This window comes from Mesocricetus auratus, unplaced genomic scaffold, assembly GCF_017639785.1.
Source record: "Mesocricetus auratus isolate SY011 unplaced genomic scaffold, BCM_Maur_2.0 Super-Scaffold_100003, whole genome shotgun sequence".
In the NCBI taxonomy this organism is placed as follows: domain Eukaryota; kingdom Metazoa; phylum Chordata; class Mammalia; order Rodentia; family Cricetidae; genus Mesocricetus; species Mesocricetus auratus.
In genome coordinates, this window is record NW_024429188.1 from 21,629,629 (window position 1) to 21,642,305 (window position 12,677).

Here is a 12,677-nt window from a genome sequence, read left to right on the forward strand (position 1 = left end):
TATCACTATCAGTTTAAGATAGCCTTGAACTTCTGGTAAATCTCTTTGCCTTAGCCTCCTAAATTCTGTATTTACAGGCATGAGCCACTATGCTTGGCTGTAACTAGTCATCTATTTCTTGCTTCAGTTATCTCAGTAGTACATCCTTAGCAATAAAATGATCATCATAGAACCAGTATTTGTATGCTTAGTGGTTCATAAATTATATACACATAAAAGAAGTTCTTTCTTTTCCACACCCAAAGTGTCATCACATTGTATTTTAAAGACTAATGGGCTGCAAACTTGACTCATGGAGGCAAGTTCATTGATTAGATTTTAGCATGTACCATTTATATCCTTAAATCACATGGACAGGAAGAATTATATTCTTTAATAGTCTACATTTTATCATGTCTTTTTCTTGGGTAAGTGGGATATGATTCAACTCAGCTATAATATTTTTGCAACTTATAGTCTGCAGCAAATGCCTACATTGATGCCTTTCACAAGGATACAACATAAGCAAGGAGAAACAGTTTCTGAATTAAGCATTCAGCAGACTGTAGCAAGCAAAGAGGATCAAGGCTTACTGTTACAGTGTAGGCTACAATCAGGGAATGGATCTCAAAATAAACATCCATTACTATTCTCATCTTTGATGACTACCCCTCCTTTCCCCTCATGTCAATTAAGCCACTAAAAATGCAGGCCCTCTTTGATCTCTTCACTCAATAAATATATACTGAAATACCAGCTAGATATCAAGTACAGTGCTTAGAAAACCTTTTATCCTTTCTTCTTCCATTCCAATGGCATTATGCACATGTAACCCTTTAATCTTTCATGTAGAAAACTGAAACGGGTATGGTTCCACCTCACCCTGCCTATGTCTAGTTCATCTTCCTTGATTCAGAATCTATTTCAGGCTGACAAAGACAATTATATAATAAAGAAGTAGGTTGAAACTATATTGCAAAGGACCTCAAATGCCAGCATGAAGCAGTGCATTGAATTGGGGAGAACTTGAAGGCGTGTATGTGTATAAACATGTTCTTTTTTTTTTTTTTTTTGGTTTTTCCAGACAGGGTTTCTCTGTGGCTTTGGAGGCTGTCCTGGAACTCGCTTGGTAGTCCAGGCTGGTCTCGAACTCACAGGGATCCACCTGCCTCTGCCTCCCGAGTGCTGGGATTAAAGGCGTGCACCACCAACGCCCGGCTCAAACATGTTCTTTGTGTATATGTCTGTGCACCATGTGCATGCCTGGTGCCCATGGAGACCAGAAGAGGGTGTGTGATCCCATGGAACTTGAGATACAGATGTCTATGTGACACTATGAGGGTACTAGGAGAACCTGAATCCTCTGGAAATGTAGCTAGTATTCATAACCACTGAACCATCTCTCTTGCCTTAGATCTTCTTTTAAAAATGTATTTAACATATTGGTGGTAGTGGTGGTGGTGGTGGTGTGTGTGTGTTAGAAAGAACATGAAGAGCCGGGGCGCGTTATAGAGTGAGTTATCTCCTATTATGTTGTCCTTGGCACTGAACTCAGCCAGGATTGTTAACAAATGCCCTTACCCACTGAGGCATCTTACTGGACTTTATTATTCACTAATTTAGAGGTTTTTTGAGACATATATAACTTTGGCTGGCTTTATTTTTCTGAAACTCCACACTAATGATGTAAGTCAGAGTCTACTTTTTCTCAGAATAATAGGTGCTTAGATAATTTTATCGTCTATGAATTCTTTATCTCTAAGGGGAATTCTAATATTTAATAATTTTGTTCCAATCATTTTTTCAGGGCTTCTATTTTTACAACTTCCCTTTGGGTTGATATGGAATTATATATATTTAAACTCTTATGCCTGTACTTTCTGAGAAATTTTCTTGACTATCTTCCCACTTTGATATTGATCTTTTTTGAGGCAGGATTTCTCTGTGTAGCTCTGGCTGTCCTGGAACTCACTCTGTAGACCAGGCTGGCCTCAAAATCACAGAGATCCACCTGCCTCTGCATCCCAAGTGTTGGGATTAAAGGTGTGCGCCACCACTGCCTGGCTTGAATTTTTTCCTGAGATAAGTCTCACTTTGTAGCACAAACAGATCTTGATCTTGAACTAATGCTCCTACGTGAGCCTTCCAGTGCTGGGATTACTGCTCTGCACCATCACGTCTTGTTTCATGTGGTAGCCCTATCGTAGTGTACATTAAGTGACACATGATTACTTTTGTCACCACAAAATATCCTTATGTTATATACCTAAAACTGTTATAAATTCTCTAATGATATTTTTACGAAGTCTGTTTATTTGTTAAGCAAAGATTTTTTAATCTACAACACAATTTTACATCATTCTTTTAAACTCCCCTGACATTTGTCACACCTCATACTAGTATTAAAGGCCACCAGGTTCATTCTCAGTCTTTAAAGCAAGTGGAGAAAAGGTTTCCTTTCTAAGCCAGGCATGGTGGTCACACCTTTAATCTTGGCACTGGGAGGCAGAGGCAGACAGAGCTATAAAGCAAGTATACAAAGACTGATCTACAAATCAAGTTCCAGGACCACCAGGGCTATACAGGGAAACCCTGTCTCAGAAAGAATTCTTTTAAGTCACAAGAGGAAAATGTAACAGTGACCCAAAAATGTAAAAAGAATTTTAAAAAGCTACTTTAATTAGTGCTGTCTTTTTGAGTTATTAAAAACCTAATATTGTACCATGCTAACACTAAGAACACAAACTGGGTGATATTAACTGATTTTAAAGAATGATTCAATGTTTGGCATTATGCCCTACCCTGTATACATAATTTCCTTTTTCCTCTCCTCCCTTGAGTCAGGAAATCTGTTCTTGTGGCATTTGTATTTTCCGAATTGTTTTGAATGCCAGAAAACATTTTTAAAACTCGAAGAAAAATATTTAAATGCTCCTTGGTACAAGACCATAAAAAGTATTTAACTATGAACCTATTTCTTGGTGAAACATAAAAAATACCTTACAAATGAAATATACATAGCTTATTCTTTAAAGGTACTGTAGACTAAAGTCATTGAACAATCACTTTCTACAGAGATTCCTATAGCACTGTAACAGTTTATTTGAAAGGACTTTTTAACTTTTGTTTTTAATATGATTTAGACTTTATAAATTATTTGGTGTGGCAAACAAGTAGGATGGTTATCTAAACCATGGTAAAAATATTTTAATTTATTCTAGAAGATAATTTGAATACATTCTATTTCACTTGCTATTGAAATAAATGATTTCAACATTTTTACTTAACAAAATTCTTTATGAGACTATCATGAGCCAGCTTCTCCCATACTGAAAAGAATGCTAGTTCTCTAGACCAATGTTTTCAACACTACATCCCACCTCCCACCCTTGCCCAGAATCTCAATCAGAAAATTTAACTCTATGAAGAGAGGGTTTCAGAACAATTCTCATGGCAACACACCAAGTTAATGGCAGGATTTTATATTAAATATAATGCAAATTATCATCCACTAAACCCACTGTGACAAAAAGAATTTTTTTGAAAATTGTGCCTATACTGAGTCAGGTCAAATCACCTGCTTATAGTTACTTAAATGTAGAGCTGCTTGAAGCTCTTGACCCTTACAGGAACCAGTTTCAACAAAAACCTAAGTATTTGACTACTTAAAATAATTTTATCCTATATGCTAAAATATTACTTACATAAAAATAATCTCCTAATATTTAACTGCTAATATATTAGGAGGTTGTTGTTTGCAATTCTGTTCACAACTAGTTTAATTCTGAAAGTTAAAGTAATTTGTTTTATTATATAAAATTATGAATACAAGCATGATAAAATTATTCTAGCACAAATAATCCAATATTAAAAGAAATCAGCAAAATGAAGAGTTGAAATGTCTAACACAACCAACTAGCTTATATTTAGTAAAAATGTTTCTTTAAAAGTTGGCTCAAAACTTATTCTGAATTTTTAAAAGTTCCTTAAAAGAACCTATGAAACTGAATGATGAGCATAATTATAGTTCGTTCTGAATAAAACATCTTATTTTTTAAAAAAGAAGTTGAACAAAGCTTACCTGAATAGAGCGAACACGAAAAGACAAAAATTTAAACATGGCTACGAAACCATGCTGAAGATAGAGTTCCTGACGGTAAAACTTGAGTTAGAAAGAAGAGGCCAAGCCCCTGCAAAGTTTTCTCCTACCAGCTGTTCCGGCAATTAGAAAATTTCCTGTCAGGCGGGTCCTGAAAATGCTAGAAAAAGAGGCTGGACAGTTTTCCTGTGGTAAAAGAAAGGAGAAACCTGCCTACAGAGGCTTTCTTGTAGCTGATAGGTAGGGAGCCCAGAACAGGAAACTGCAACAGATTTGCTGATAACCAAATCCTGTTGAACTGTTTTTTTTCTCCTGATTCCCAGCAGTCATAACAAGTAAAATGAATGCCATTTTAGAATCCTACCCAACAGCAGCATTTCTTAACTATGACTCTTAAAAGCAAGGGAACTAGTCACTACTATTAAAATAATAAAAGTTGCTGATACACATGTGGGAATTTACCCTTTGTAATGTTTATACCCATATACAAGACATGGCCTCGAGATGACTTTAAAGTTATATATAGCCATGCCATGGGTGTTCCCTGTCTTTAAGGAAGAGTTTCATAACTATGGTTAGAAAACAAAGACTACATGCCAAAACAAAACCTTTTAGACTAAAGGATAAATTCTATTTAAATGAATGTAAATGGAACTTAATTTACATGTGTTGTAATCATCAGTTATGAACCAAGTTAAAGGCAAGGCTCTAGTAACTAAAATTCAATTCCCAGCTGATAAAACCTAAATTAAAACGTTCAAACACTGGTTTTATTAGTGAGCAAAAACAAATTCCTAAGAAACTAAGCTGGACAGGAAGGTGGAGACCGGCTTCCATTTAAGCCCTTCCTCATTTCACTTACTGGCATTTTTTTCCTTTGGAAAATGTTTTTAAATTACACCAATACTCAGAATATCACTGTAAGTGGCACTTAAAATAACCAAAGGATCAGCAGATACAAGATGTGATCTAATGTAAATTTAATATATGTGGATCCAAGAAAAACCTCAAGTGCTAATCTACATAGCCTATAAAATTTAATAAAATCACTGAAAGTTCAAACCCAAAGAGACTCTAAAAACATCCAGAATATGGGCCTTAGGGTGTAGCTCAGTGATCATTTTGTGTAGCATGTGTAAAACCCAGGCTTCAATCCTCAGTACTTCGAAAGTGGAAGGGAAGTGGGAGAGGGAACAGTAAGAATAAGCTAACATTCTAGATGAAGAAACTATGGTAGGGGTAGGCACATTTTTGGTGACAGAGTTATCTCTAGTTGGGGCTCACCTGAGCACTTATTGATTGAGCATATATTATAGTGCCCATCACGTGCTAAATAAAAAGCCAGGGCTCTTCTTGGTACATCAAATTTTCATGGTAAGGGCATCAAGTAAAGGGAGAGTAATTTTTAAATGCTATACAACCAAATACATTAGAAATCAACAATAAATAAATAAATAAATAAATCTTTGATTTATACCCAGATGACTACACACTTGTCTCAGTTTAAAACGGATGACTGTTTTTCAGTAGGGAAAGTACTTATAAACTTTTCATAAGAACAAAATTCTTCCATATCTCAAAATGGATCACTTAAGTCGTCTTAAGAAGTTCCAACAGTGCAGCAGAGTTAGGACATCTACCTAACGTAGTGTGAACATGAGGTACTTCATCAGATCACACTGAACCAAGGCAACACCAACTTTATTCACAACCAGTTATGGAAACAGTGCCTCTGTTCAAAACAGTTCTCTGTTTTATTCAAGTGATAACTTCTGAAAAAAAAACCACTCTTTTTCATTTGAAAGAAAGTTTCATGTATCTCAGGCTGGTCTTTAATTCCCTATGAAGCACAGACTGGCCGTGATTTTCTGATTTTCCTGCATCTGCCCCTCCCCGACCATGTGTTGGGGATGAAGTTTGATAGTATAGTATTTGCATCTCATGTGCAAGGTCTTTGGTTCAATCCCTAGAACCATGAGAAAAATAAACCCATTAGACTCTAGAAATTTTCTTTATTGTTTTCCTGTACATATACATGTACACATTTGGACCACACTAAACGTATTGCCATGTTTTCAGTGAAGGGCCAGATAGCAAACATTTTTAGCTTTGTAGGAGAGATGCCTTCTGTCTTGCCAATGCAATGGGAAAAGACTAGGTGAGGCTGTGTTTCAATTAAATTTTATTTACAAAATTAGGTGACCATTAGGTATAGTCTGCTGACCCCAGATCTATTGAAACTTTAAATGCATTACTAGTGAATACCAACAGTACAACAATACAAATTTACTTTGGGGCACTTTATTTACTGTATCATTGTGATAACCCTATCTTTCATGAACATTTCACACTTACATAGAAGTAACTTTTTCAAAGTAGTGCTATAAGTATTGCTTTCCTGTTTGCAATTTTCCTGTGCATTCCTTTGTCTTTACAGTAGGCAGAATAATCCTAAAGCACAAACCATAGCCAGGTGTGGTAGCACAGGCTTATAATTCCAATACTAGGGAGGCAGAGGTGAGAGGATCTGGAGTTTGAGGCTAGTCTGAGCTATACAATGAGAGACACCCTATCTCAAAAAGGAATATGGATACACACAAATAAAGACTTTATTTATCCACAGCTTTATAGTATATCCTAACTATGAAAACACATAAAACTCAACAACCCAGAAACACAAACCAAACATAAATTAAATAGGTTATGGCCCTAACCAAAATTTTTCACTGGCTTCTGATCACAGAACCAAAATTGAATTTCTCCATCAATGGAGCGAAAAGTAAGCGATACCAAATGCTACTTTGATCTTGACTTTGTGAACACAGCCACTAAAGTACTTAGACATAAACATTGAGTTTTAAACCTATGATATTTTTTCTTTAAATCTCCAAAGTGATAAATGAAGTGTTTCTTCCTTTGATTTACTAATTTGATAACGTATATAAATAAGTTTTTTAATACTGACCTATACTTGTATTTTGAGGGAATTGTCTTAGCATAATTCTGAACTTAATGTATAGATATTTGCACTTGTATTCATATGTTAAACTATCATGCTATTTTCTTTTCAGTACCAATTTTCATTTTCGTGGCTATAATTTTATAAAACGAATTAGATGTAATAAGAAAACTTTGTGGTCTTCAATGTGATTATTAGTGCATGTGTGGTATATGTACACATGCTGCATGCTCATTTACTAATGCTTTAAACTTTTTTCTATTCATTTATGAATATACTTTAGATTTTCCTTTAAAACTATATTTCAGAATAAATTAATGCAGTGTTATATTTAGTATTATTTTTGAGCATACCCAGAAATGCAAAGAAAGACTAGTATAGTAATAAACCTTGTCTATCACTGAGTTTTAACAATTTCCCTGTTTTTTGTTTTGTCTTTTCATTTTTAAAGACATATTTATTTATGTACATGAATGCTCTATCTGAGCCTGGCGGTGGTGGCGCACACCTTTAATCCCAGCACTCGGGAGGCAGAGGCAGGCGGATCTCCGTGAGTTCGAGGTCAGGTTGAACCGACAGCCTCCAAAATAATACAGAGAAACCCTGTCTCGTAAAACCAAAAAAAAAAAAAAAATGAATGCTCTATCTGTATGTATACCTGCATGCCAGAAGAGTGCATCAGATTCCATTATAGATGGTTGTGAGTCACCATGCGGATGGGAATTGAACTCAGGGCCTCCACTATTCTTAACCTCTAAGTCATTTCTTCAGCTCTCTTGTTTTTTCTTTTGTGTTTCTGTTTTGTTTTGTTTTTGTTTTTTTTGGAGCTGAGGACCGAATCCAGGGCCGTGGCTTGCTAGGCAAGTGCTCTACCACTGAGCTAAATCCCCAAACTTTTTTTTTAAAGAAACAAATAAACAAACAAAAAAACAGGGAGTTTCATATAGCCAAACTGGTCCTCAAGCTCAGGATGTAGTTCAGGATGACCTTGAACTTCTGAACCTCTTTTCTTCAATTACAAAGTCCTGGGATTACAGGTCTATGCCATCACACCTAGTGTTATGTGGTGTGATAGAACCTAGGGTTTCCTGTATGCCAGGCAAGTGTTCTACTGAGCTACATCTTCAGGCCAGCTTTAATCATTTTTAGCTCATGACCTTGTTTCATATATTCACTTCCCCTTACTCATGCAATTACTTTTAAATAACCCCTGCATTTCTTTTCTATCTGTGATTATAGCCTGTTTTGCTTTCCTAGTGGTGGACATTTGCACCCCTTTCTATTTCACTGACTTTGAATTTATATTGAATTCCCTCCTCTTGCTTTTTATTTATTTTTTGTTTTTTTTTTCGAGACAAGGTTTCTCTGTAGCTTTGTAGGCTGTCCTGGAACTCGCTCTGTAGACCAGGCTGGCCTCGAACTCACAGAAATCCGCCTGCCTCTGCCTCCCGAGTGCTGGGATTAAAGGCGTGCGCCACCAACGCCCGGCTCCTCCTCTTGCTTTTTATTGGTTTACTTTTTTTCTTTGTTAAGTGAATATAGAGTTGTTTTTATTTCAATTCTCCCATTTGCTGATACAGTTCTCTTGCAGGTATAGGGTTAACAGTAATAATAAATATAGTACTCTATCCAAGCTACCACTGTTTACATGGAATTATCTCAAACAATTCTTACCACTTAACTCATTTTTAATTATGATTATCTGCACTACAAAGAGGCTGAGGCTTAGAGGGAACATTAAATAACCTGCTGCTCAAGTCTATACAGTTTGAAAATGGCAGTGATGGAATGTTGGTGGCAGCATAATAAAGTGATTCAATGGAGAATATATATGAACTAACTAGTGCAGTTTCTCAACCTTCCTAATGCTGCGACCCTTTAATACAGTTACTCATGTTGTGGTGGTCCCCTAGTCCCCTACCATACAATTATTTCACTGCTACTTCATGCTGTAATTTTGCTACTGTTATGAATTATAATGCAAATATCAAATATTTCTAAAGATCTTAGGCAACCCCTGTGAAAAGGTTGTGCTACCTATTCCAACAGGTCACGACTCATTGGTTGAGAACCTGTGTTTCAAACACATGCAGCCACACCTAGCTTTTACCCTGTGAAAAGGTTGTTCAAACCACCAAAGGGATTGAGACTCACAGGTTGAGAATTGATGAACTAGTAGCTGATTTAGGCAAAAAAAAAAACTGGGAAGTTGCTAAACTTTTTGATAAGATTCTGATAAGCTCGGTAGATGGTCCAAGGCAGAACCATAAACAGTTAAACCCAATTATCAACCATCTTTATGATCCTATAACAGCTGAATCCTTTTGGAAAACAAAACAAAACAATATCTGTAACTGGGGATGCAGCTCAGTTGGTAGAGTGTTTGCTTAGCATGCATGAAGCCCTGGGGTTTATCATCAGCTAGGTATAAACCAGGTATTGTAGGTATTGTAGTACACACCTGTAATCACAGTACTTCTGGAGGTAGAGGCAGGGAGGCTACAAGGTTCAAGGTTATCTTCCACAATATAGGAAATTTGAGGTTGAGGCCAGCCTGTAACACATGCAACTCTGTCTCAAAACACGCACGCACGCACGCACGCACACACACACACACACACACACACACACACACACAAACCCAAAAAACTAAAAACAACAACACAAAAAACCCAACGAAATTTGTATGCTAACCACATAGAATCATCATGTTCTTAACTGATTTCTTTAGGATATATTTTTGTATAGTAATACAAATTTTTCAGATATTTAAGGATTTGGTATCTAAGGATTTTTCTCAAAGTATGAGTTTTAGTGGATATCCATCTATATTTGCTGATATAAGAAGCTAAAGTTTAAGGTTTTTTTTTTCGTTTTTTAGAGACAGGGTTTCTCTATTGTTTTGGAGGCTGTCGGTCCAGCCTGGCCTCGAACTCACAGAGATCTGCCTGCATCTGCCTCCCAAGTGCTGGGATTAAAGGCGTGTGCCACCACCGCCCGGCTAAAATTTAAGGTTTTGAAATCAGAGACAGGGTACAAGTTTTACAAAGATAATTAACTTGAACCAAATGGTAGTGAACTCCTGGTGCACTGTGAGGATTTGCTTCTAAGGCCTTGTCTAGATGGAATGCAAGCATGCTATGTTCTACGTGTCCTTCCCATGGGACAGAAGAGGTGAAGCAGCACCAGTGTCCCAGTAGGAACCTATCATCTCCTCTTTGTCTATATAGCTTTTTTTTGCTTACCCTTAAGGTCATGGTCATGCCTGTATGAAATAGCTTAAAGTACTCATTTAGATAAAGGGGCCATAGCTTTTCACTTGTCAATATTTCAGTTTGATTCACCCAACCATTCATACTTGAACATCACTCAGTTAAATCACTTGCTTTCCTTCCAAATATGGATAGCATCACTCAACCAGAAAGAATGGATACTGTTTTGCGATGAATACACTAGAGCAGGGAATTAACTTTAAATCAGAGGAGGCACTGTACCAGAATACCAGTGGCGAGCTGTGATAAAAGGAAAAGTAGTTTTAAGTTCTGGTGAAGAGGTGTTTTAAGGGATAGTAAAAAGGGTCTCTAGGAAGTAAAAACAAAACAAAACAAATCTCTGAAAGAATGCCAAAAATCAGTAAATGGAATCCTTATAAGCTTGGAAAGTTTGTCTAGTGTACACATATCCTATTTAATGCTACAATGCTGTGTTAATTATAACCCCATTTATCTTACAAGTATTTCCCCTAAGTGGCATTTATTTAGATCAACTAGGGTATTTTTATCCCAAGCTCTGAGTTCTAAACTACACTTCTCAGTCAATGACTTAGAATAACAGACAATAATTGACAAAATTAGTCAATAAATGTTATTGCACCACACATGCATTTTCCTGCCAATGAGCACTAAATTGTACTTTCCTGTTTTGAGTAACTCAATGCCTATTATCTATTTTGTTCAAGATTCTTTCTGTAGCTTACTATGTGCTTTAACCATGATGCTAATGGTGTGCTGAACTCATGGCTTTGAGTCATTATTTGGAATGTTCAAATTCAAGTTTTAAGGCAGTTCGAGGGAGCCTAAAAGAGCAAGTGAAATTCACTGAAGGGATTAGGCACACCAGTGCAGCCTCATGGTTACAGAATAAGCAGTAGCTAAAATAATGGTAAAAGTGGAAGATAGAAACTATTGCAGGTTATTTACTGCTGTGTGCTTCATAAAGGAACCTGAAATGTGCAAAGTCCGGGATTCAATCCTAAACATGGCAAAAAAAAAAACCCGCTTCAGAAGATGTTCAAATGCCTAATAAATAGGGTATTTTGGGGATGGGACCCAAGTCTAAACATAGAGTTCATGTATGTTTTGTATCCACCTTATCTACACAGTATTTTTCATGAATCTGCATTTTTACTACAATCTATCATATCAGTGCAGGTGTGGAATTTTTGACTTGTACCATCATGTCCATGCTTTAAAACGTTCTGGACTTTGGAACACTTTGGGTGTATTAGGTTTAGCTAACTTTCTTCACTTCTTAACAATTATACGGATACTATAATATAAAAGCTAAGGAGACTGGGTTAATAAATGTTTTCTTTTATAGCAATATGTTATTTACAAAGGTGATGTTATAAGCAATTCATGTATGTGCCATCATTGAAAATACATGACAGAAGGAAGGTTGGGGTTCTGGTGTACAACTTTGGTCCCAACTTAAGAGGTTGAATCAGGGGAAAAGCTCAAGCCTAGGAATTTGAAGATGGTTGACACGAAGTACAATTCTGGGTCTTATTTTCTTATTTATAAATGAACGAATGAATGGCAGATGGAACAGAAAGGTCAAAGGACTAAACTAAGGGAAAGTGAAATAATTTCATAATTTTGCCTGAGGCTAGGCCTATTTTCAGCAAAATAACAAATATTGGCTACAACCCTATTCCTTAGGAACATACTTCATCTCTGGCAAACAATATGGGAAAACAAGAGCAGCCTCTAGAAGGAGTAAGACAGGAAAATTAATACTGGTTAATAGGTTCTTACTTTGTGCTAGGCATTACTTCTCTCCTTTGACTCTCAATCCTTAGAAGGATCTTTGCATAGTATTACAAGAACTATTAAGAGAATCAATTCCCCACTAAATAGAAAACTGCTTTATATTTTTCTTTAATGACTCTCTTGACAGTCAAGACTTGCCAATTTTTCAACATGGATCATGAAAACCATGGAGTTCTCTGGCCAGCTGAGAAATGACAACAAGTCTAAAGTCTAGGAAGCTATTTTATTTTGGGGATGTTCTATATTCTGCTATGAAGGCAGTTTCTCCTCTAAGTCCTGTAGGAATGAAAGATAAAAGTAACCTACTCTTATCACCAGAGAAGACAAAAGAAAAGATACTGAAGCCAGGCGTTGGCTCGCCTTTAATCCCAGCACTCCAGAGGCAGAGGCAGGCGTATCTCTGTGAGTTTGAGGCCAGCCTGGTCTACAGAGCGAGTTCCAGGACAGCTTCCAAAACAATACAGAGAAACCTGTCTCGAAAAACCAAAAAGATGGAGTAAGCTGTGAGGTAAATTAACTATGTATAAATAAGAACTTGATAAACAAACACATCAGGGGAGGGAGATGCTATCAGTTCATCTTCTGGTGC

General features: G+C 36.6%; 1 protein-coding gene across 9 annotated transcripts in view; it reads right to left on the reverse strand.

Moving 5' to 3' along the window:
* Rps6ka3 (ribosomal protein S6 kinase A3) overlaps positions 1 to 12,677 on the reverse strand; it is a 105,901-nt gene that overhangs the window by 55,019 nt on the left and 38,205 nt on the right. Inside the window, exon 1 of one of the 9 annotated variants that reach the window (XM_021229607.2) lies at positions 4,061 to 4,342. The exons of the other annotated variants lie outside the window; for them this stretch is intronic. Coding sequence (XP_021085266.1) covers positions 4,061 to 4,099 — 39 coding nt within the window. The 5' untranslated portion in view covers positions 4,100 to 4,342. Of the gene's footprint in view, positions 1 to 4,060; positions 4,343 to 12,677 lie in introns of those variants that run through there. 9 annotated transcript variants of the gene reach the window in all.